General features: G+C 42.7%; 1 protein-coding gene across 2 annotated transcripts in view; it reads left to right on the forward strand.

Moving 5' to 3' along the window:
• Positions 1–22,995, forward strand: part of LOC144767584 (BOLA class I histocompatibility antigen, alpha chain BL3-7-like) — a 346,774-nt gene that overhangs the window by 164,250 nt on the left and 159,529 nt on the right. The window contains exon 3 of one of the 2 annotated variants that reach the window (XM_078650997.1): positions 20,923–21,021. In XM_078650997.1, the coding sequence (XP_078507123.1) occupies positions 20,923–21,021 (99 nt within the window). Of the gene's footprint in view, positions 1–20,919; positions 21,022–22,995 lie in introns of both variants that reach the window. The other variant, XM_078650996.1, reaches the window with a different exon arrangement.

The following is a 22,995-nucleotide window of genomic DNA, read 5'->3' on the forward strand; positions in this document are numbered from 1 at the left end:
TTTGAATTTGAATTGAATTGAATTTAAAATTATTTATAAAGCGCGCGTTCACCGGAACGGTTCCATGGCGCTACGCCGAGTCAAGTCCTTGGAGGCAAAGAATAACAGGGAGGGACTAATGATAAGTTATTGGGGGAAGGCTTTGGAAAACAAAAAGGTTTTTAAAACTTTTCTAAACTGTGAGTATTGGGTAAGGTGAGGAGGGGGACCTCGCATTCTCCCTCCCCGAGCCCTACCATGGCCTCAGTGACCACATCCACTCGAATCAGTGGAACAGTGTCCCAGGTGTAGAGAGCTAACACGCTCTCCCTGGGCCTCAGTCGCGCTGGGCCACGCGCCGTAGCTAAGCGCAATAACAGGAGAACACACGTATTGCTAGTTGGGCTCCGAGACACCTCGTGCGGTCACCCCCCTTTATTGTAATGCGCTCTGCCCTCTTGACGGCAGCGAGTGGGTGCAACAACATCCGGCGCGAGGGCTGGAGCAGTCAGCTAGACTGCTGACTCATTACATCCCATCCCAACTCAGTTGTTTTGTCCTTCCCCAGGGCTCTGCCGATCACAGGCGAAGTCTCTCAGGCGTTTGCTTGGGCAAGGGTTCCCCCTCAGTCCATATCTGGGGTGGTTGCCTCGGGTGTTGGGAGGAGAAGGTAGCTCTGGGAACTAAGGCCGCCTCGGGGGACTTTCCTGTCGCCACCGCACGGGATGTGATGGGCGGCAGTCTCGCCAGCTGACGTCCACAGGCATCTTCTTGCTGCAGCCCACCTTGTACCCGTGCGTCAGGGTCTTCATCAACTCTTTCCTCGGCTGGGGAAGCTGGCACCCTCTTGAACCATGAGATGTTCCATGTCACGGTTTTCCCTCCTTTCTCTGCTGTTACCATCGTACCTTTCATGCTGACCACCAACCACTGGCCTGGTTTGAACCCAGTCCGGAACTTTCCCCCGGCCTCCTGTCCTTCAGTATGACAGTGTCTCCTCTCTGCACTGTTCGGGCTGTTACTCTCCGTGCTTGACTCGTGGTTAGAGTTCGTTTCGCTCTCCACCTTATGGCACCTTCCTCGTCAAAGGGGGTGGGAGGGAAACCACCCGGGGCAGGTGGGGAGGGTGTTGCGGCAGGCACCGTTGAACGTGAGGGACCATGGAACTTAGTAGGTGGTGTAGTGAGGGGTGCTCCGGTCCTCTCTGAGGAACATTTGTAAGTGTCTTTCGGGGTCCACGTTTTCGGCCACAGCAATGTACAGGGCTTTGTTGAGAGTCCTCATAAACCTTTCAATCTCCCCGTTGGCTTGGGGCCATTGTGGGGTGATGCACCTGTGTTGTATCCCATCATGTTGCATAAACTCCCGGAACTCATGGCCCTGGAATGGGGGCCCATTGTCACTTTTGATTTCTCATGGGCATCCGAACTTTGCGAAAATCTTCTCAAGCATTGGGGCGACCTGGGAGAAAGTGGTGGAGCTGACAATTTCCACGATAGGATATTTGGAGTAGCTGTCGATGAGGGTCAAGGTTGTTCGGCCATCGGGAAAGCTCCCACAGTCAATACTCACTTTCTCCCAAGGGATCCTCCAATGTTCTTAGGGGGGAAACAGGCGCGGGTCTCTCCGAGGCACTTGTCACCTGGCAGTTTCTCACTGTCTCTTAGACTTGGATCTCCAGCCCTGGACACCAGACTTTCCCCCTCATGCGGGCTTTCATCCTCTCCACGCCTTGGTGACCTCCGGGAGCTAACTGTGTAGCCTGGTGATGTAGTGCTGATGGGATGACAATCCTGGTGCCTCTCAGCAGGATCCCGCCTTGGGTTACACTTAATTCGTCCCTGATCTGCCACATCTGCATGAGGCTTTCCATCCCTGGGCCTGAACAGGTGTTGGAAGACTGCAAGAAGTTGTGCCAGTGTCCTCCCTGGATGTCTGCACGTACCTTGGTGATGACAGGATCTTCCTCTGCTGCTGCGGATACCTCTTCCATTGTCAGAGCCTTCGAGCAGGTGATAGTGGAGATCATGTTTAGAAGTGCCTCTAGTGCTTCTGCGTCCTCCTCGCCCTCTTGTGAGCTGAGGCGCCTTGAGAGGAAATCAGCAGGGCTTTTGGCGCCGGGTCGGTACGCCACATCCATCTCATGCTGTTGGAGTCCGATAGCTCATCGCTCAATTCGCGGGGGTTGTGATGGTGCCGACCCTTTGAATAGGGGCACCAGTGGCTGGTGGTGTGTGATGACCCGGAATGGTTGGCCGCAGATATACAGGTGGAAGTTGCAGCATGCCCATCAGATTGCCAGAGCCTCTCTCAATTTGTGCATAGTGCCTTTCTGTGGGGGACAGCGCCTTGCTGGCGTGGGCTAGGGCAGCCCATCTTCCTGGTTCCTGCTTTTGCTTAAGAACAGTCCAAGGCCGATGGGTCTGGCATCTACGAGTATCTCTGTTTGCTTGGCCGGGTCGAAGTACACCAGCATGGTGTGGTCAAGGAGAGTGCTCTTGATCTTTTGAAACGCCGTCTCTTCTGGGGTTCCCCACTACCACATGGCGTCAGCGCATGTGAGGTTCCCGAGGGGCTCCGCAATGGTGGCTCGGTCAGGAATTAACCTGCCACAGTATGTGGCCATCTCCAGGAAGCTTCGCACTTCCGACACATTCAGGGGGGCCGGGGCGTCTTTGTAGGCCTGAGACTTCCGCTGAACTACTTGGATTCCTTCCGGATTAAAGGTGTATCCGAAGAATTCTATTTGTCTTTGGATGAGTAGGCACTTCTCTCTTTGGAGGGGGACTCTGTGTTCCTGGAGTCGTTTCAGGGTGGCCCTCAGTTTTTTGTAGTCCTCCTCTGTGGTTCTTGAGTGGGTGAGGATGTCAACACTTACGTTCAGTACCCCCGGCACCCGGTCAGGATCTCCTTTATGGTGTCTTGGAAGATCTCAGCCGCTGACGAGATGCCGAAATTGAGGCGATTGCACCTCCGCAGGCACAGGTGGGTACTGAACTTAGTAATGTACCTGCTTTCATTTGCCAGCACCAGTTGGTGGTAATCGGCATTCAGTTCCAACATAGAAAACCACCTGGAGCCGTTGAGGTCGGCCACGATGACGTCCATCGTTGGTGTGATGTGGCGTTCGTGCTGGATGGCTATGTTGAGAAGGCGCATATCTATGCACAGCCTGATTTTTCCTGGCTGTCGGGGTTTTTTCGCGTTCACCATGGGGGATACCCACAGTGTGGGTCCAAACACCCCTTCTATGGCCATTGGTCTTCAAGCTTTTGTAGCTCCAGTTCCACTAGCGGTCTCAGGTGGAAAGGGATCCTCCGGTGTCTCAGGGCTGTCGGGGCGACAGAAGGATCAATGTGCAGCTTGATTGAACTTTTCATGATCCATCCTAGGCCTTCGAATAGGCTTGCAAATTGGTTAAGTAGGTCCTTTGTTTGGTCCGCTTGTACATTTCTTGCGAATGTCACCAGCCGAGGTCTTACATTGCATGGCTGCACAGTAGAGCGTCCGCCTCTTGATTCATTTCGCGGACATCCGTGAGGATCTTGTTGTCTTTGGACCGTACGGGTAGGGTTATTTTGCCCATGAGGGGCAGGGGTGTGTCACTCCTGTACGCAAAGATCTTGGTTTTGGAGGGCCCGAGTTCCGGTTTGGGTCTCAATAGGTTATACTGCTGAAACCCCATGACATTAACCGATGCGCTGATGTTGATTACCGAGCTGACTTCAGATCCTGCGATCTGCACAACGCACGTGGGTTGGATCCTTCTCCTCCTTTTGAGTGCATATGCAAAAGAGACTAGATATGTCTCTCCTTTGTCTTCCTCCGAGGCTGTGTCTACTTGGTAAGTGGTATGCTTGCCTTTCCTTCCCCGTGTGAGGATGCGAGGGAGAGGTTTGAAAGTTGGCACATTATCTTCCGCGTGGGTGCTGCATGTCATACGTATTTCTTCAGGGCCTTACTCCTGCACACCGACGCGAAGTGGTTTAGTATGCCACAGTTGGTGATTGTCTTCCCCTGTGCCGGGCAGGCCTGGGGGGGTTGTTCTTCGTGGCCACAGTATCTGCACTGGCCTCTTGGGTTTGGCGGCAGATGGTCTCTTGGTCTGTTGCTCCTGTCACATGCCCTGACTGCATCAGCTCGCTCCACTTTGATGGTAGCACTCTATTCGATCAAGTGTGTTAGAGCTACGTCCATTTTGTCAGTCAGCGCGAGCTGCTGATATGTCGTGCGACCTAGCCATGACTGGCATGTCATTCAGAGGTATATTTGGTTGTCGTAGGATGAGTCCATGCAGCACCTTGCTGTGTATTCCTTGTATGAGCTGGGCTCCGATTTCTTCGGCCGCTCTTTCATCCACTAGGTGTGTGCTGGCTAGCTCCCTCAGCCTCGAGTGGATGGTGTCGATTGATTCTCCCTCCCTTTGTCTGGCTTGCCTTGAGCCACTCAAAATCCGGGATCAGTTGAGGGACAAAGTGCGCATTAAGTGCTGGCACCGCTGCCTCATAGTCATTCAGGGGTCCGACATTTTGTAGGTGTTTGAAAAGCAGCTATACCTCCTCACCGGCATAATGGAGCAAGAGTGATCTCTTGACGGCTCCATCTGTTTCCCTAGCTGCTATGAAGTAGTTTTCAAGACAGCTGAGCCACATGTTCCAACTTGGGGATGCAGTGGTAGGGTCAGCTGCCTCACTAAACGGTAGTAGGACTCCTGTGGGGGGGTGTTGTGGGTCCATGGGGGCTGGCACCTGGTTCTCGTCCGGGTTGTCCCCCATTATGATGATGAGGTGGTGGCCTCACTCTGCATGGTGCAAGAACTGCTGGGTATCTTGTGATTGTAACCAGCTTCACGGTTCTGGTCAGGGGTGCCCTTTCTTGTGTGCACAGGTTTGGCTCAGGTGGTTCCGCCTGGTGCTGATGAGTGCAGGCCTCGCGCTGCGTGACATGTGAGCAGCCGATAACTTGACTGTTCCCTACCGGTGGCGGATACTGCTTGTGCAGAGGGCCTGCTGGTGCGTCCGTAGTGGCTGGCGCTTTGTTCCAGCTTGTGGGGGGGGGGCTTGAAGAATCAGCTGTGCCCTTGTCTGGGCAGGGTGCACCTCGGGGTAGGTTCCACAGCTCTGCTGCCGTCGATCAGGTGTTCTCTGGGTAGGCCCTCAGTCTGGTGACTTTTCTGGGCATTTCCCCCAGCAGTGCCACTGCAGAGGTCGGAGCGTGGAGCAGGCTCTCCTCCTCGTCGCCAATGTAGAGAGCTAACGCGCTCTCCCTGGGCCTCACTTGTGCTGGGCCACGCAACACTGCTGAGCGCAATAACGGGAGACCACACGTATTGCTAGTTGGGCTCCGATGGAGACCTCATGCGGTCACGCCCCTTTATTTTAACGCACTCCACCCTCTCACCGGCAGTGCGGGGATACAACACATCCGGCACGGGGGCCGGAGCAGTCAGCTAGACTGCTAACTCATTACATCAGGGTCCCCAAAGCCCAGAACACCATATATTTCGAGCCCAAGAGTGCAGGCAGAGAAAGAGTAATGTACTCCCACCTGGCAGTAGTACAAAGCTACCCCCGCCCCCCAAGTGGGAGCACAATACTTTTTTTCTGCCCATGGTCTTAGGTAAGGAAAATACACATAATTGATTCCACCCAGTGGGTGCTAAAGTAAACTGTTCCCGCAGGGCAGGAGCAATTTCAGCTCCCGCTGCATCTAGGATGGGTGCAAGTAGGTGTGACGGCGGGAGCCCTAGGCCTCCTGATGCAGCCTCCAGGGAGGGACAAGCTGTGTGGGGTGCCCTAAGTGGGCACCGAAGAATCCCACTTATTAAACAAAGGCCAGCTTTTGTAGGAGCAGATAGTTGGCTGGGCCACAGGGGCCCTGGGACTCACTCTGTGACAGTTTTTTTTAAAACCCACAAAGAGTGATTATAAAGGAGCGACCACAGCCGCTCATTTATTATTCACTGCTCTCTCAAGGAGGGCCCCATAAGGCTGTGAGAGGACTATTTGCATATTGTTTTTTTGGTGATGTGCCTTGAAGGGGCACCAGCCAACCCCCAGCAATATTAGAAAAACACCTGGAACTTTTCTTGGTCATTGACCCAATGTCGCCAGGAGAACTTACCATACTTTTTTAAAACATTTCGCAGGCTTGAGACTTTGCTCTACAAGCTGGGAGTACTGCGCTCTCTAGGGGCTGGTTCTATGGCGGTGTTTTATGTGGCCTGAAGATGTATGAAAAAAAGATACAAGACCCTCTTGTAGTTGTTTTCGTATTAGCATTTTTTTAAAAGAAAGGCTTAATAAAATGTTTTTTTTGGTTTTTTTTTAAAACAATATGTCTCTGGCTATTTATTTTCACACTTTGTACCCACAAAAGGTAATAATAAAAACAGTGTGAAAATAAAGTCACAGAAATGTATTTCAATTGAACTTTATTCATTATTTTTCAAGTAATCAATATTAATAGGCAATGCATCATATGTATTCTTGAAATGTACATTTGATTACAATTATTGGTTATTTTGGAGAAAGATGATAGATCTGCTTTATGTACAAGGGGTTAAGTACCTGAGTGGGAGATGGGGGGAGGAGGTGGTGGAGAAGGGGTATGGTCAGGCGGAGAAAGAAGGCTACGGGTAGATACAGCGGGGTTGGCTGTCCATTTGGTTGCCCGCCAACCATACACAGACAAAAGCCATGCACTGCAGGTGGGGTTGATTTATGTATAGTAGTAAAATATTACTTTATGTTAAAAAAATGCTAGAAAGTCACTAAAAAACAAAAAAATAAAGTATCATTATTGTTAGGTGAAGATATCTTTAAGTTTCAAGTTTATTTGTTTTTGCTCAGCTAATTAAAGCCATTACAAAAATTAATAAAACATATAAAAACACGGTTAAGTATCAAACCAAAACATATGGGAAAAATATATTTCAGTGCAATTTTAAAATTATTGTTGTAAATTTATGTTGCATGTAAAAACGATTGCTTGCTAGAAAGGGAGTGTTGGGCAGTGGCTTAGGTAAGGTTATAACATCAGGTTAAAATGTCTTTTAAAAAATGCAGTTTTAAACATACAAAACCACTGAAATTCACCAGTTTTAGTTATCTCAATTATTACAATGCATGCCCTAAGGTAGCTATAACTCGCGTCCTTGCCAGAGTGGTAAGGGTAATTTTAGGGCTTGGGAGTGGGTAGTGGCAAGGGATAGTCAGAGTAATTTTAGAGTTTGGGGTGGGTAATGATAAAGGGTTGTAAGGGTACTTTTAGGTCTTAGGGGTTCGAATGACTGTTGGGACTACCCATGGAGCAAGGCATACTTTAGATCCCTTCTTCTAACATTGAGACAACTCAAATGATAGATGTAGCTCCCTTATTTTGGAAGGATCATTTTTTTATTTATTTCTCTGTTTTTCTCCCAGATGACAAAAGAAATTCAGTAAATCCTCCCCTATTCCGTGGAGGTCATGGTGTTGTGTAACAGAGAAAGCCTTTACTCTTCATTTCTTCTATAGGTTGGAGGAGGCTATAGATCACTACTATGCCCCTGACCAACCAGATTAAAGCTCTTAATACTGTCATTTTGAATTCACTAATTAAATGGGGGCAGTTGCAAGTGAAGAAATCTCCCAGAAGTTCACCTTCAGAAAAATGGTATTCAGCAGAATTAAGAGCACAGACAATCTGGAACAATCTGGAAAAATCTGGAACAGAAATGGAGATTTTCTAGAAATAAAATTAAACATTTAAAATATAAAGTAGACCAGAAGAAATATTACATAGCACTTAAGAGAGCTATGAATGACTTCTTTATTCAAAGAATTGAACGAAATAGTAGTTCTTCACAAAAACTTTTTAAAATCGTAAAAGAGCTCACCCAACCAATGAGCATCCCTCAAGCGCTGCCTCCTCAGTGACTCTCTGCAAAGAGATTGGGAATTACTTTGCAGATTAAATTGAAAAAATGTATTCATCTTTTGAGACCTTACCCTCTTTAAATGATCTGCCACAAGTTCCCTTGGCTTCTCACCCAGGAACCTAGATACATTTTGTAGCTTTCGAACAATTTTCAGAATCTCAGGTTTTCAAGCTGATGTTGAAGGTTAAATCGGGATCCCCATTGGACCCTTATCTCCACTTTATCTATCATCGCCTAGTCACAACTTTATTTCCCCTTTTTCTCAAATCAGCTAAAAATCTAGCAATCATTATAGACGATAGCCTTTCCAAGCAAGAACACATAAAGACCACCTGTGGCAAATGCTTCGGCATTCTGAAGCTTCTAAGAAAACTTTTTCAATGGTTTCCTATTGCCTGGTGAAAGGCTATTGTCCAGGCCCTGATGACTTTACTATGGCAACAGAAAACAAAAAACAGAAAACAAATTTTAGGATGGGTGCACAGCCTTTTGATGAAAATTAATCAGGTTGGGTTCACCTTGGGTGGCGTTAATACCCCTAAAAACGCCGATAACAAGTGCTAGAATGTGATACCAGTGAATCACTGGGACCATCCCCTTGGGAACACCTTGTTTTCCTCTTGACAACAGAGGATTCCACAAATGTTTAACGTTTCAAGTTTCTTTTTATTTGTCAATGTTCATCGAATATTGATTCAAAGCATATTCGTTAGTCGATGGTTTCACCCATTAGTGAGCATGAGTAACATTTTATATCCATAAGACATCATTATAATTCAAAGTATCCAATGCATTTTGGGCTGTAGAATAAGCCCTTCATCAGGGAATAATGCTGTAACAAGAAATCATAATTTGTCACCACCTTCCATGTAACCTTGGAGAGTTCATTCATATAACAGTCCATCATATTCCAAAATAACTAAGATAGTGTGCAAAATACATTCACATCGGTAGACATAAGACAAAAATGGAAATGAAAATACGAGTGAGAATGGAAATGGAAACTTACATGTCTGTTTCGTGTTTCTGGTGAATGTTCGACCAGTAAGACTAAGCTATGAAAAAAGAGAAAAGCGCGGGTTGTTTTACAGTGTTTAACGCGATGTGAAAAGTGCAGCGTGGCGGCATGGTTTCAATGGTTGCACTAACCTTATGCTCGATGAAACAGATTTCAACGGGGGCGAGAATGCCAGCTCATCAAAAAGTCAGCGCTCTCGACAAGCTCGGGTTTTCTCACTGCAACAGTGTTGCTGTTCAGATAGTTAATTAAAACGCGATCCCGGTCACGTGATTGCTAAAGTCAGAGGAAAGACTATCGGGCTTCGGTGAACGGGGGTAGATGCAAACACTGGGATTCATTAGTGACGAAAAAGGATGGGGGCTTGAAATAGTGGTCTGGAAGTCAGATAATATTTAAGAGGGCGGCAAAAGAATTAAATGTAAAAAACGGTAAAAATGACGGTGATCATCAGTGTGCGGTATCGAACCGGTGTGGGTGAAAAGATTGTCTCATGGAGACGTGCTGAGAATGTTGTGCTATGGGAGAATTCAGTTGTGATGAACGTTATCATGGGTATGGTAAGGGCTAGACAGGGGAACCAAACTAAAAAACACTAGGCGCAAATTTACAGTTCATATTGAGATTCATAGGTAACATGAAAATTCACTTCTTTCATTAAGACCGTATGGCTTATGCGTACACAATTTGAAAATCTAGTAGTTCTCTCTTTGAAGTATGTATTTTGTATTGTCTCTTCCTTCTGTTTTGTTGATGGTTTCAAGAATCATGAACTTAAGTTGGGCAATACTATGTTTGGCTTCCATGAAGTGCATAGCAACTGTTGATTTTGCATTTTTCAGCCGTACATTAGATTTGTGCTCTGTGAGTCTTATCTTCATCTTGCGTTCGGTCTTGCCGATATATAGTTTGCCACATGGGCACTTCAGGGCGTATATGATGTTGGACGAGTCACAGGTGGCATTGACTCTTAGCTTAATTTCCTGTCCTTTCATAGGGTGGTTAATTTTGTTTCCTTTTATTATATTGTTGCAATGTCCGCAATTGTAACATGGTTTGGCTCCATGATAGATTTCAGAAATGGGAGTTCTGGGTTGGATCATTTCCCGTAGATTTCTTGATCTCGTGAACGCAAATAGTGGAGGTTCTTTAAAGCTCTGGTTAAAATCAGGTTCCAGCGTAAGCATTTGCCAATGTTTAAGGATAGTCTTCTTGTACTTATAGCTGGTGGTTGAGAATTTGGAAATGGCAACTATCCTAGTTTGCTCTTTCCTTTGACTGGGTTGTAATAGAGAACCTCTGTCTTTTTGATCAAGTTTCTGTTTGGATTCTTCCAAGATGTATTGTGGATAACCTCTTTGTTTGAATTTGTCTTCCATCTCCTTTAGTCTTTTTTGTAAGATGTTGGGTTCTGACGTTATCCTTTTGATTCTGCCCATCTGAGAAAAGGGTAAAAATTTCTTTAAGTTGTGCTCATGGAAACTGCTATAATGGAGCATGTTATTGCGATCTGTACTTTTGATGTGTAGATCAGTTTCAAGGCCTTTATTGGTACGGATGATTTTAACGTCTAAAAATGAAATGGTGGTGTCTGACATTTCCCACGTTAATTGGATTCTTTCATCAATTTGATTGAATTGTGTGAGAGCCTCTTGTAATTCTTCTTTCGTGCTAGACCAAATTATGAAAATGTCATCTATGTATCGGATGAATGTTTTTAAGTTCCTGATCCATTGTTCATTAGACAGTATATGTTTCTCTTCGTAGAACTTCATAAAAAGATTTGCATAGACCGGCGCGGCCGAATTGCCCATTGCTGTCCCAACCAGTTGTAAATACCATTGGTCATTGTGTTTGAAGTAGCTTTGCTAGAGAGAGAAAAGCATCAATTCCATCAGAAATGTTTGAAAGTTCACATCAAGGTCTGTGCTGGTTAGTGCGTTCTCTATAGCTTCTATACCCATTGAGTGTGGTATGCTGGTGTATAGTGACTTTACATCGGCTGTGCATAAGATTATATTTTCCTCAGGATCCAATCTGATAGTCTCAAGTTTTGTTATGAACTCTGTGGTATCCTTTACGTATGTTGCCATGTTTTTCACTACAGGTTGTAAATATTTGTCCAGTAGTTGTCCTACAGGTTCATGCATGCTGTTGCGGGTGGACACAATTGGTCTTAGCGGGGGATCCAATAGATTTTTGTGGATTTTTGGAACCATGTTTAAGGTGGGACTTTTCGGGTTCTCTTTCACCAAGAATTTCTTTGTTCTGTCATTTATTGTGCCCATTTCATGTGCTCTTTCCACAATTTCTTTTAAGATTTGTAAGAATTCCATGGTTGGATTCTGTTCAAGTCTCATGTAGGTATTGGTGTCATTCACATGTTCCATGACTTTCAATTCATGTTGTTCCCGATCCATTATCACAATTGCGCCGCCTTTATCTGCTTTGGTGCAAACACGAAACAGACATGTAAGTTTCCATTTCCATTCTCACTCGTATTTTCATTTCCATTTTTGTCTCATGTCTACCGATGTGAATGTATTTTGCACACTATCTTAGTTATTTTGGAATATGATGGACTGTTATATGAATGAACTCTGCAAGGTTACATGGAAGGTGGTGACAAATTATGATTTCTTGTTACAGCATTATTCCCTGATGAAGGGCTTATTCTACAGCCCGAAATGCATTGGATACTTTGAATTATAATGATGTCTTATGGATATAAAATGTTACTCATGCTCACTAATGGGTGAAACCATCGACTAACGAATATGCTTTGAATCAATATTCGATGAACATTGACAAATAAAAAGAAACTTGAAACGTTAAACATTTGTGGAATCCTCTGTTGTCAAGAGGAAAACAAGGTGTTCCCAAGGGGATGGTCCCAGTGATTCACTGGTATCACATTCTAGCACTTGTTATCGGCGTTTTTAGGGGTATTAACGCCACCCAAGGTGAACCCAACCTGATTAATTTTCATCAAAAGGCTGTGCACCCATCCTAAAATTTGTTTTCTGTTTACATAATTACAAACCTCACTTGGAAGGATAGCACGCACAAAGCAAACAATCAACTTCATACGCATAAACTCAGAAAGCACCATGAGCAATTATGAGGAAATATCAAGGAGTACGGAGGCAAGGGCCTCTACTTTTGCTTTTAAACCAGAGGAGGCAGACAGAATATATGGTCTCATTAGGGAGGAATTATCACAGGAGTCCAACACACGCACTAAGGAGCAAAATATAAGACAATTAATATATCTATTCAAACGCAAGATTAATCAACAAATGCATGCAAGCACATTGGTAAAATACCATAAGAATCAACGCATACCCCGCGGTCTCAGGATTGCCCTCAAACCTTCTCTCTGCAAGAATTCCAAAAAATTTCAAAATAGATGGTATGAAATATTAAACAAATGTTCGCTCGATCTCATCCTGTTGATAATAGAGGAATTGTCAGAAATCTTGGATGAACTGACCAAAGAAATAGCTGAAACTCAAAATGAACTATCAACAATAATGACTGAAGAAGAATTGACAACAATATTGGATGACATACACACTCAAATGGAGAAACACACTAAAGATCTGAATGAAAGAAAAATTCGTAAATACAAACGGGATACATTGGATTACCGTCTAGGAGAAGTGTATACTTGGGCAGAAATCTATTCAAGGAAAAGAGCTAATAAACCATATACATCTCAAACTGAAACATCTTCTTCAGACAGTGATTCAACCCAGAGAGGCAGACATCAACGAACAACAACCAAAACATCCGAACAACCAACCACTAGTGATACACAACAAGCTACCGACTCTGAACCTAATATACAACCGGTTGCCCTTGTTCAAACACAACAGAGTCATTTTTTAGACCAGGGCCAGTCACAAAAAGGAGACCCAGGAGAGGCCAGAACAAAAGAATCAGAAAGAGAGAAAGAGAAAGAAGCACCGGCAACGAGGAGCCCCACGGGCTCCAAGAAAGAACAGAAGAAAGCCCCAAAGACCAACTAGTGATCAACATCAGTCAGCATCAGCTAAACCAGTATGAAACGCAACTGCTACAGAAAGGCACATCCTTTGTACCAACTTACACAACGGATCAGTTGGAAGTAGAGGTCAGTTTTTATAAGCTCATGCGTAAACTTCGGCTACGTCATTTTTTTGACAACGTCCTGCCTAAACCGACCACACAGGAAAAAGATCAGCTACTAGGACTGAGACCAAGCAGTTCTTTTCAAGCTCCTATTAGTCATAAAACGATTGATATCTTTGAGAAAATGGTGAAACAGGACCTCAACAAACTCAAATATCAACGACATACAAATAGGAATATCACTCAGAAGGATTTGGACACCCTGAAAAAGCTATCTCACAATGACAAAATAATTTGCACCAAAGCAGATAAAGGCGGCGCAATTGTGATAATGGATCGGGAACAACATGAATTGAAAGTCATGGAACATGTGAATGACACCAATACCTACATGAGACTTGAACAGAATCCAACCATGGAATTCTTACAAATCTTAAAAGAAATTGTGGAAAGAGCACATGAAATGGGCACAATAAATGACAGAACAAAGAAATTCTTGGTGAAAGAGAACCCGAAAAGTCCCACCTTAAACGTGGTTCCAAAAATCCACAAAAATCTATTGGATCCCCCGCTAAGACCAATTGTGTCCACCCGCAACAGCATGCATGAACCTGTAGGACAACTACTGGACAAATATTTACAACCTGTAGTGAAAAACATGGCAACATACGTAAAGGATACCACAGAGTTCATAACAAAACTTGAGACTATCAGATTGGATCCTGAGGAAAATATAATCTTATGCACAGCCGATGTAAAGTCACTATACACCAGCATACCACACTCAATGGGTATAGAAGCTATAGAGAACGCACTAACCAGCACAGACCTTGATGTGAACTTTCAAACATTTCTGATGGAATTGATGCTTTTCTCTCTCTATCAAAGCTACTTCAAACACAATAACCAATGGTATTTACAACTGGTTGGGACAGCAATGGGCAATTCGGCCGCGCCGGTCTATGCAAATCTTTTTATGAAGTTCTACGAAGAGAAACATATACTGTCTAATGAACAATGGATCAGGAACTTAAAAACACTCATCCGATACATAGATGACATTTTCATAATTTGGTCTAGCACGAAAGAAGAATTACAAGAGGCTCTCACACAATTCAATCAAATTGATGAAAGAATCCAATTAACGTGGGAAATGTCAGACACCACCATTTCATTTTTAGACGTTAAAATCATCCGTACCAATAAAGGCCTTGAAACTGATCTACACATCAAAAGTACAGATCGCAATAACATGCTCCATTATAGCAGTTTCCATGAGCACAACTTAAAGAAATTTTTACCCTTTTCTCAGATGGCCAGAATCAAAAGGATAACGTCAGAACCCAACATCTTACAAAAAAGACTAAAGGAGATGGAAGACAAATTCAAACAAAGAGGTTATCCACAATACATCTTGGAAGAATCCAAACAGAAACTTGATCAAAAAGACAGAGGTTCTCTATTACAACCCAGTCAAAGGAAAGAGCAAACTAGGATAGTTGCCATTTCCAAATTCTCAACCACCAGCTATAAGTACAAGAAGACTATCCTTAAACATTGGCAAATGCTTACGCTGGAACCTGATTTTAACCAGAGCTTTAAAGAACCTCCACTATTTGCGTTCACGAGATCAAGAAATCTAGGGGAAATGATCCAACCCAGAACTCCCATTTCTGAAATCTATCATGGAACCAAACCATGTTACAATTGCGGACATTGCAACAATATAATAAAAGGAAACAAAATTAACCACCCTATGAAAGGACAGGAAATTAAGCTAAGAGTCAATGCCACCTGTGACTCGTCCAACATCATATACGCCCTGAAGTGCCCATGTGGCAAACTATATATCGGCAAGACCGAACGCAAGATGAAGATAAGACTCACAGAGCACAAATCTAATGTACGGCTGAAAAATGCAAAATCAACAGTTGCTATGCACTTCATAGAAGCCAAACCTAGTATTGCCCAACTTAAGTTCATGATTCTTGAAACCATCAACAAAACAGAAGGAAGAGACAATACAAAATACATACTTCAAAGAGAGAACTACTGGATTTTCAAATTGTGTACGCATAAGCCATACGGTCTTAATGAAAGAAGTGAATTTTCATGTTACCTATGAATCTCAATATGAATTGTAAATTTGCGCCTAGTGTTTTTTAGTTTGGTTCCCCTGTCTAGCCCTTACCATACCCATGATAACGTTCATCACAACTGAATTCTCCCATAGCACAACATTCTCAGCACGTCTCCATGAGACAATCTTTTCACCCACACCGGTTCGATACCGCACACTGATGATCACCGTCATTTTCACCGTTTTTTACCGTTTTTTACATTTAATTCTTTTGCCGCCCTCTTAAATATTATCTGACTTCCAGACCACTATTTCAAGCCCCCATCCTTTTTCGTCACTAATGAATCCCAGTGTTTGCATCTACCCCCGTTCACCGAAGCCCGATAGTCTTTCCTCTGACTTTAGCAATCACGTGACCGGGATCGCGTTTTAATTAACTATCTGAACAGCAACACTGTTGGAGTGAGAAAACCCGAGCTTGTCGAGAGCGCTGACTTTTTGATGAGCTGGCACTCTCGCCCCCGTTGAAATCTGTTTCATCGAGCATAAGGTTAGTGCAACCATTGAAACCATGCCGCCACGCTGCACTTTTCACATCGCGTTAAACACTGTAAAACAACCCGCGCTTTTCTCTTTTTTCATAGCTTAGTCTTACTGGTCGAACATTCACCAAAACACGAAACAGACATGTAAGTTTCCATTTCCATTCTCACTCGTATTTTCATTTCCATTTTTGTCTCATGTCTACCGATGTGAATGTATTTTGCACACTATCTTAGTTATTTTGGAATATGATGGACTGTTATATGAATGAACTCTGCAAGGTTACATGGAAGGTGGTGACAAATTATGATTTCTTGTTACAGCATTATTCCCTGATGAAGGGCTTATTCTACAGCCCGAAATGCATTGGATACTTTGAATTATAATGATGTCTTATGGATATAAAATGTTACTCATGCTCACTAATGGGTGAAACCATCGACTAACGAATATGCTTTGAATCCATATTCGATGAACATTGACAAATAAAAAGAAACTTGAAACGTTAAACATTTGTGGAATCCTCTGTTTACTATGGCAACGCCTTATTTGTTGGCATGGCCTGGTATCTGTTTTCGAGACTCCGTGTAACCCTAAATGCTACTGCTAGGTAAATATTTAATATCCCAGCATCAGCTTGCTTGACGTCACTCCCTTGCAAAAAAGAGAAAGCTTTAAACTCTTATGTCATGCCCATAAAGCCCGCTATGAGACTGGGCAGGAGATTCTGCAGATGAGCGTACAGTTTTACAAACCCTTCCTTGATTTAAGATCCCGGAATTTAGCCTCGGCCAGAACAAAGCAGGTACGGAAAGTTAGACTCAAGCAGCCGATCATTTTCCTATTGGCGGCAGTCCAGTGGAATTCCCTACCCCTGGACATCCATCTCAATGATAATTACCTCCGGTTTAGAAAGAAACTAAAAACATGGCTTTTTTCGGACTGATAGCTTCTTTCTGACTTTGGCTAACAGTATGATTCTCTTCATGATAGGCTAGGCAGTTTCCAGTGAGGTGGCATCCCCAAGGGGAAAAGTGTTGTGCTCTAAAACTATAGTTAATAAATAAGGATATTTTTAGTATTTAGGGTTGGGTAGTGGTAAAGGGTGGTAATGTGTTTTTAGGGCTTAGTAGTAGTTAAGGGTAGTTAGCAGTAAATAAAAAAATTGTATTAATACAATTTTATTATATATATATATATATATATATATATATATATATATATATATATATATATATATATATATATATATATATATATATATTTATATAATAAAGCACTGTTCCTTGAGGTGCTGCATATATAGTTGACACTACTAGTGGGTGGGGTGACTCCTGTCTCCTCTAAAGGAATGGAGAGAAAGTTCCCAAAGGCATCCCTACTCTCGTTTTCAGCAGTTCCTAGTTGCTCTACTCCAAACAATCACACAGTGCACCTTACTTCTAAAACCCAATGTGGGAAAACCCTTTCTCCCTTGTACAGACCCTGTGTTCCCAAGGAAAGGAATAATCCCCTCCTTTATGGTTACTCAGAACAGATTCACGGGGTAGCTTTCCTTTCACTGGATTTGGAGCCAGCCTGTGTTGGGGAACAAATTTTTGCATTCCCTAAGTCGGACCTTATTTTTACATGTGAAAGGACAGGCTCTTTACAAGTTAACAAAGTTTCTGGGTCCACCTTAGCTAGTCTTTCTGCAGGGGGAAGAAAAACACTTCTGCACACCGGCCATTGTTTCTGCTGTGGAGACAGTTTTCATACCTCATTGTGATTATGCAGTGGCAGACCAGACATTGGTTGGCTCATGCTAATACAGCCTAGATTGATAAAACAGAGGTTCAGGCAGGTAAAAACGAACTTTTCCTAAATATCTATTAAAAATCACACCTCACCATTAAATTGGGTTTTTAAGAAACATTTAAAACAGCCTTTGAATTGCGTTTGTAGCCAGTTACTGTCAAAAGTTAAAGGTTAAAGTTTATAAACTCTACTTTGACATTTTCTAGGATTTAGGTACAGCGCTGCTGGCTTAGCCACTATAGTAACAGGCCAACTTTAATTTAATTTATCAAGAAAAAAGGGGGTAGTAAGAGGATATACTGGGTTTAGGCCTCCTCTTCATATAACTTATTACAAAAAAAGAGAAAAACCCAGGTCGGTTTTGTACAAACTACTCTCCCTGGATAAAAAACAAAGGTTTTTCTTATAAAACCCTCACCCACCAGGGTTACCCCTTGCTGACATGCTTCACCATCGGGTCCATCCGGTTCCACTGTGGAACGGGGCATGTTACGACCTACGTGGGAGCACTTGACCACTCAAACTGCTCGTTTAATTTAGCGGTGAGGACCGAACAGAACAGTCATTGCTCCAGAAAGCCCAACTATACCTCCTTTTGTATTTTGTTTAGAGGCAATTCACTATTTAATGATAGCAGATCATTTTTACTGCAACCGCCTAGTAACGAATGCTCCATCTATTTCTCTCAAAACTTAAAGGTGTAACTACAGGCCAACCTCTACCCCTGGAGGCACCATGATGCATCATTGTAGCATCATGTATGAATGTGATTTTTAATGTGGTTTTTAATTACAAATCTAATTGCATGGTATACATATGTATGGTATGCGTTTCAAAAATCGGGGGGATTAATTCTAAATGTTCTTACATTGCACTATTTAGGTTTACCCCACAAGTATGCTGGAGTGATCATTTTTTCTTTCACCTAGATGTGCTCTCACACAAGCAAGAATTGTAAAATAGTTATCATCAAAAAGAATGAAATACCTATACAGTCACATGCTTCTACACCTAACTCTCCTCTTATATTGCTGCACAATATAAAACAATTACACCTATTGGGTAATAACTGTATATTTTCGTATTTCTCTGCATGCAAATAGTATGCGCCCAGTGTGAATGGACAGGAGTGGTGACAGGGAACTATTTCCCACGGTCCTAAAGAAGAGCCAATTAGGGGTACGGCTTGAAACATGTTGACCTCTTAGGAGAATAGATTCATTATCAATCTCTTATCCTAAAACCCCCTCTCTTTTAACCATACCGTCTAGGGTTTGAAATAAATTAAGGAACACCTAGTAGCTAGGTATTTCTAATTATGCACAATCAACCCCCACTCCTTCCTTTCTAGAACAATCACTTTTTCATTGTATATAACAGAAAGTGCTCCCATGTAGATTGGAGGTCATGGCACACCCTGTTCCACAGTGGAACTGGATAATCTGATGATGTAGCATGTCCCCAAAGGATAATCCCTGGTGGGTGAGATTTTGTTTTTCTTCCATGGAGAGTAGTTTGTACAAAACTGACCTGGGTTTTTCTCTTTTTTTGTAACAACTTTAATTTCACAAATGATACACTTTTAAATATCAGGCACCCTACTTTGTGGTTAGCACGGTATACTTAAGGCTGACTTAGTAACATTTAAAAACAGGATTTCTCATCTGTCAAAAAGAGTTATTTTGACAGGGTTTACAGCAAGTTTTTAAGGTTACTGCAGTCAGACTACACATTGCCATCCTGACACCTTATTTTTCAGGCCAACTCTATGGATGGCACAATAAGTGGTACATGCCACAGGTGACCTTTAACTTACAGGCACTGAGTGCATTTTCTACTCTACATACAAGTCACTTATAGGCAGGTTCAATAATTCAGTTCAGGGTAAGCCAATTGAACCCGGTTTAAAGGGGCCACAAGCACTGTACTCCTCTTTACTAGGGGCAAAGTGCACAGAGTTTTAAGTGCAGAAGAATAGGGTGCAGAAAAAGGAGACAAATATAGAGTGAATATGCAGCATAGGTGGATTCGCTACAGATACTCAGCCCCTCAAGAGAAGTCTTCCAATGTATGGGAATAACATTGTTAAAGTCCTCAAATGAGGAACAGGAGTCAGCAGCTTCAATGCAGCTTACATTTGTATTCAGTTAGAACCAAGTTGTTCTCATCTTAAACATCCATCTAATTACCCCACCAGGAGAATTAATAATATGAGGATCTGGCGTTTAAGAGGAGAATCAAGCTCTCTCTCCCAGATGATTTATCTAGAAAATCAAAAATAGAACTTTCCCCATTACGCAGACTCTTAGCGCACACAGAATGGAATACATCTTCATTTTTATTTATTTTTAAAACACAGACCAGAATGAGCACAGAATGAGACGCATCTCCCTTCTTCAGAAAAGAAGCACAGGCTGAGCACAGAATGGTGCACATAAACAAAGACATCAAAACAGTGAGACAGACCATCATAAAAACATGATAAATAGATTTTGCTTGTTTTATCAGATGGTTGACTATGAGCAATCACTGTTTGTTGATGTACCACCACAAGGTCCAGATATTAAAAAATATTGTAAAAAAAAAAAGAAAAAGTACAAAGACATTCCATTGACATTGAGGAAAAGAGTGCAATGATATGGCCTCCTGTGATCACATCTTAGTCATCACAGTCGAATAGTGTGTGATGCTATTGCCCCATCCCTGATGGCAGTGCTTAATTAATTTGAGCCGGTGGTTTCCAGTGTTCAGCACCAGCACTTAATCACCAACACTAGCGCTTTTAATTAGCACCACTTAAGGACACATTCATTTACCGGGCGATTGAGTGATTTGCCCAGAATCCCTGAATGTTGAGCTGACGGCAAGACTCAAACCTGGTTCCATAGATCTGAAGTCAGCAGCTCTGGCCATTATGCCACACACACACCCAAACCCCCCCCCCCCACTTTCATGGTTAGTAGTTAGTTCTGTATTAGGCTGCGCTAACAGGAGAAATGGGCTGGTGAAAGCTGCCTCCTGCCGGGCCCGACTAGCCATAGTGGGCACGGGCATTTCCCCGGTGGGCCGCCAGGGTGTGGGCCAGTTTTGGACCCCTGGGGGCGTTTTTGTTACTTGGGGCAGAATAGCTGCAAAACCTGCCCACTGTAACAAACGCTCCAGTGTTTGATACAGAGGCAGGTTGTGTGAAGGAGTGGTGCTTCCCACTTGCACCCCTCCTTCTCCCCTCCCCCCGAGGGCTGACCGAGCTGTTTGCCAGGGCAAGTTTCGGTTCTCAGTCTGGCCGTGGCTTCCTGATCCCTGATCGGAGCCTGGCACTTACCTTTTTTTTTACTAATTATCCACTGCCTGATGTTTTGCTGTAATGAGACCTGTGAGGCTCTTTCTGTTTTTCTCCTAATCAACCTTCCCTAATCCACATTCTTTGTGCTTTCTCCTTCCTCCTTCTCTATCCACTGATGTTTCCAGAAGAAGACAACGGGCGTGATTGTTCAGCGTTTGACTTGCTAAAGAACCAAACTTTTGATGACTTAATAACGCATTTGAACAAGACGGATTGCCTCACTCCAGGTAACTTTCCTCTTTTTTTCCTCTCACAGTCACTTCTATTTTCTGGAATTAAATGCACTCTGAGTTTTCTATTTGGTTTTCACAAAGTTTTCATTAATTTAATAATAAAGAAATAATCTTGGCTTAGTTTGTGTTTATTTTATCAAAACTGAATAAAAGCTACCTAAGGTTTCTAACTGATAATGCCTGCTACAACATTAATGGGAACTATTAGTAGTCCTAGTGGAGACATGGCTGCATGGCTCAATGAATGATTGGTTGGATGGGTGAGGAATGGATTGATTAATTAATTCAAGAATGGATAACAAAGAAATAAAACGTTTAGCTACATGGAGCAAATGGTTTCAATGGAATCCCCAAAGGTGGATGCTCTGGTTTCCATTTTAACATCTACATTAAAACATCACTCTCGCCAAACACTGCCACCACCAAGCCTTGTGAAATATGCACAGTCTGGATGTATTTAATAGAGTGTGCAGATTTAGTGCCTCAAAGAATTAAACACACAGCTGTGGTGTTTTCCAAAAATGATGTAAACAAGAAGACACCAAATAGATGAAGGCAGGTAAGATTTATTTCACCTCATCCACGCACAGGCACAGGATAACTGCCACACACAGAATCTTTACAAGATTCTTCTTTAGCATTCCTAGAAGAATGGCAGACAACATTCTGCATAGATAATATAGAAATAAAACTGGAAGAAATACCATAACAAAATATCACACATCTTCCTCTGCAACAAACAATAACAGAAAAATACAAAATAAAAAAGTAAAATAAACAATAGCATATTAAGTAATAACTATGAATAAAGATTACCTAGACAGAAAACAATATGAAACCATTAACTGATCATTTACACGTAGTCTTTCATATACACAGGACATCGTCGTACTCTTTGACTATTCTCCTTGATTACATTTGGAATATGAGAGAAGTTAGGGGTGAAAGGTACAGCATTATACAATTTGTCTTTAGAAATATCATTCTCTGGAGTACCAGACTCATCACTTTTAATTACAACTCAACTTTTGTTCCAAATTCTCTTGTCACTAGTTTTAATAGCGTTTTTGAAAACTTTAATCACAGGTCTAACATTGGTATATTTTGACCAAGATCTAGTTCCAACAGGAGCTCTGATCTTAACAAGATAACCCACTTTCACCTCAAGAAAATAAGATTTTTTCTTTTCATCAAAATATAACTTCCTGTCAACTTGTTTGTCAATTTCCCTGTTTTTCCATTCACCTATCCTATTGTCCACAAAACCCTTGTTGAGATTCATCCAGCCAGGACACATAACAGCGTTGGGAATTCTACCCTTGAATAGTTCAAAAGGAGATTTTCCAGTGATTAAATGAGGAGAAAAGCGATATGCAACAATTCTATCCTGAAGAGTTTCTTTCCAACTTAAACCATTAACTCTTGCAAGTTGAATACTCTCCTTTAATGTCAATAGCTCCATTGGTTTCCAGCTGATATATGGAAGACCTTTTGTGAACTATACCTCTGCTAGACAAAAAATATTTAAACTCATTTGAACAGAATAGAGGACCAAGTATGCTGTTAGGAAAACTCTCTCTTTTACAAATGTTATCTAAAAATGTAATAACACAATCTGTGGAAATCTCTCTAACAGCTCCCACTTCGATCCACCTAGAATTAAGTCTAGAACCACAATGAGATATGGAGTATCACTTACGCCATGTAAGGGAACTACAATATCAATTGCAATTTCATCCCAAGGATGAATGGGAAGATTTCTGCACACCATGGGAGATTGTCTAGTCTTCAGAATTGTATCACTTGCATTACCCTCTACACACTCACGAACCATTCTCTCAATATCCAGATCCATAGCTGGCCACCAAAATTGGTGTCTCAACAATTCTTTAGTTTTTAAAATAACTAGATGACCACTATGCGCAAAATTAAGCAATCTTTTCCTTACACCCTCTGGTGGAACTAATT

This window comes from Lissotriton helveticus, chromosome 7 (genome assembly GCF_964261635.1).
Source record: "Lissotriton helveticus chromosome 7, aLisHel1.1, whole genome shotgun sequence".
Classification (NCBI taxonomy): Eukaryota; Metazoa; Chordata; class Amphibia; order Caudata; family Salamandridae; genus Lissotriton; species Lissotriton helveticus.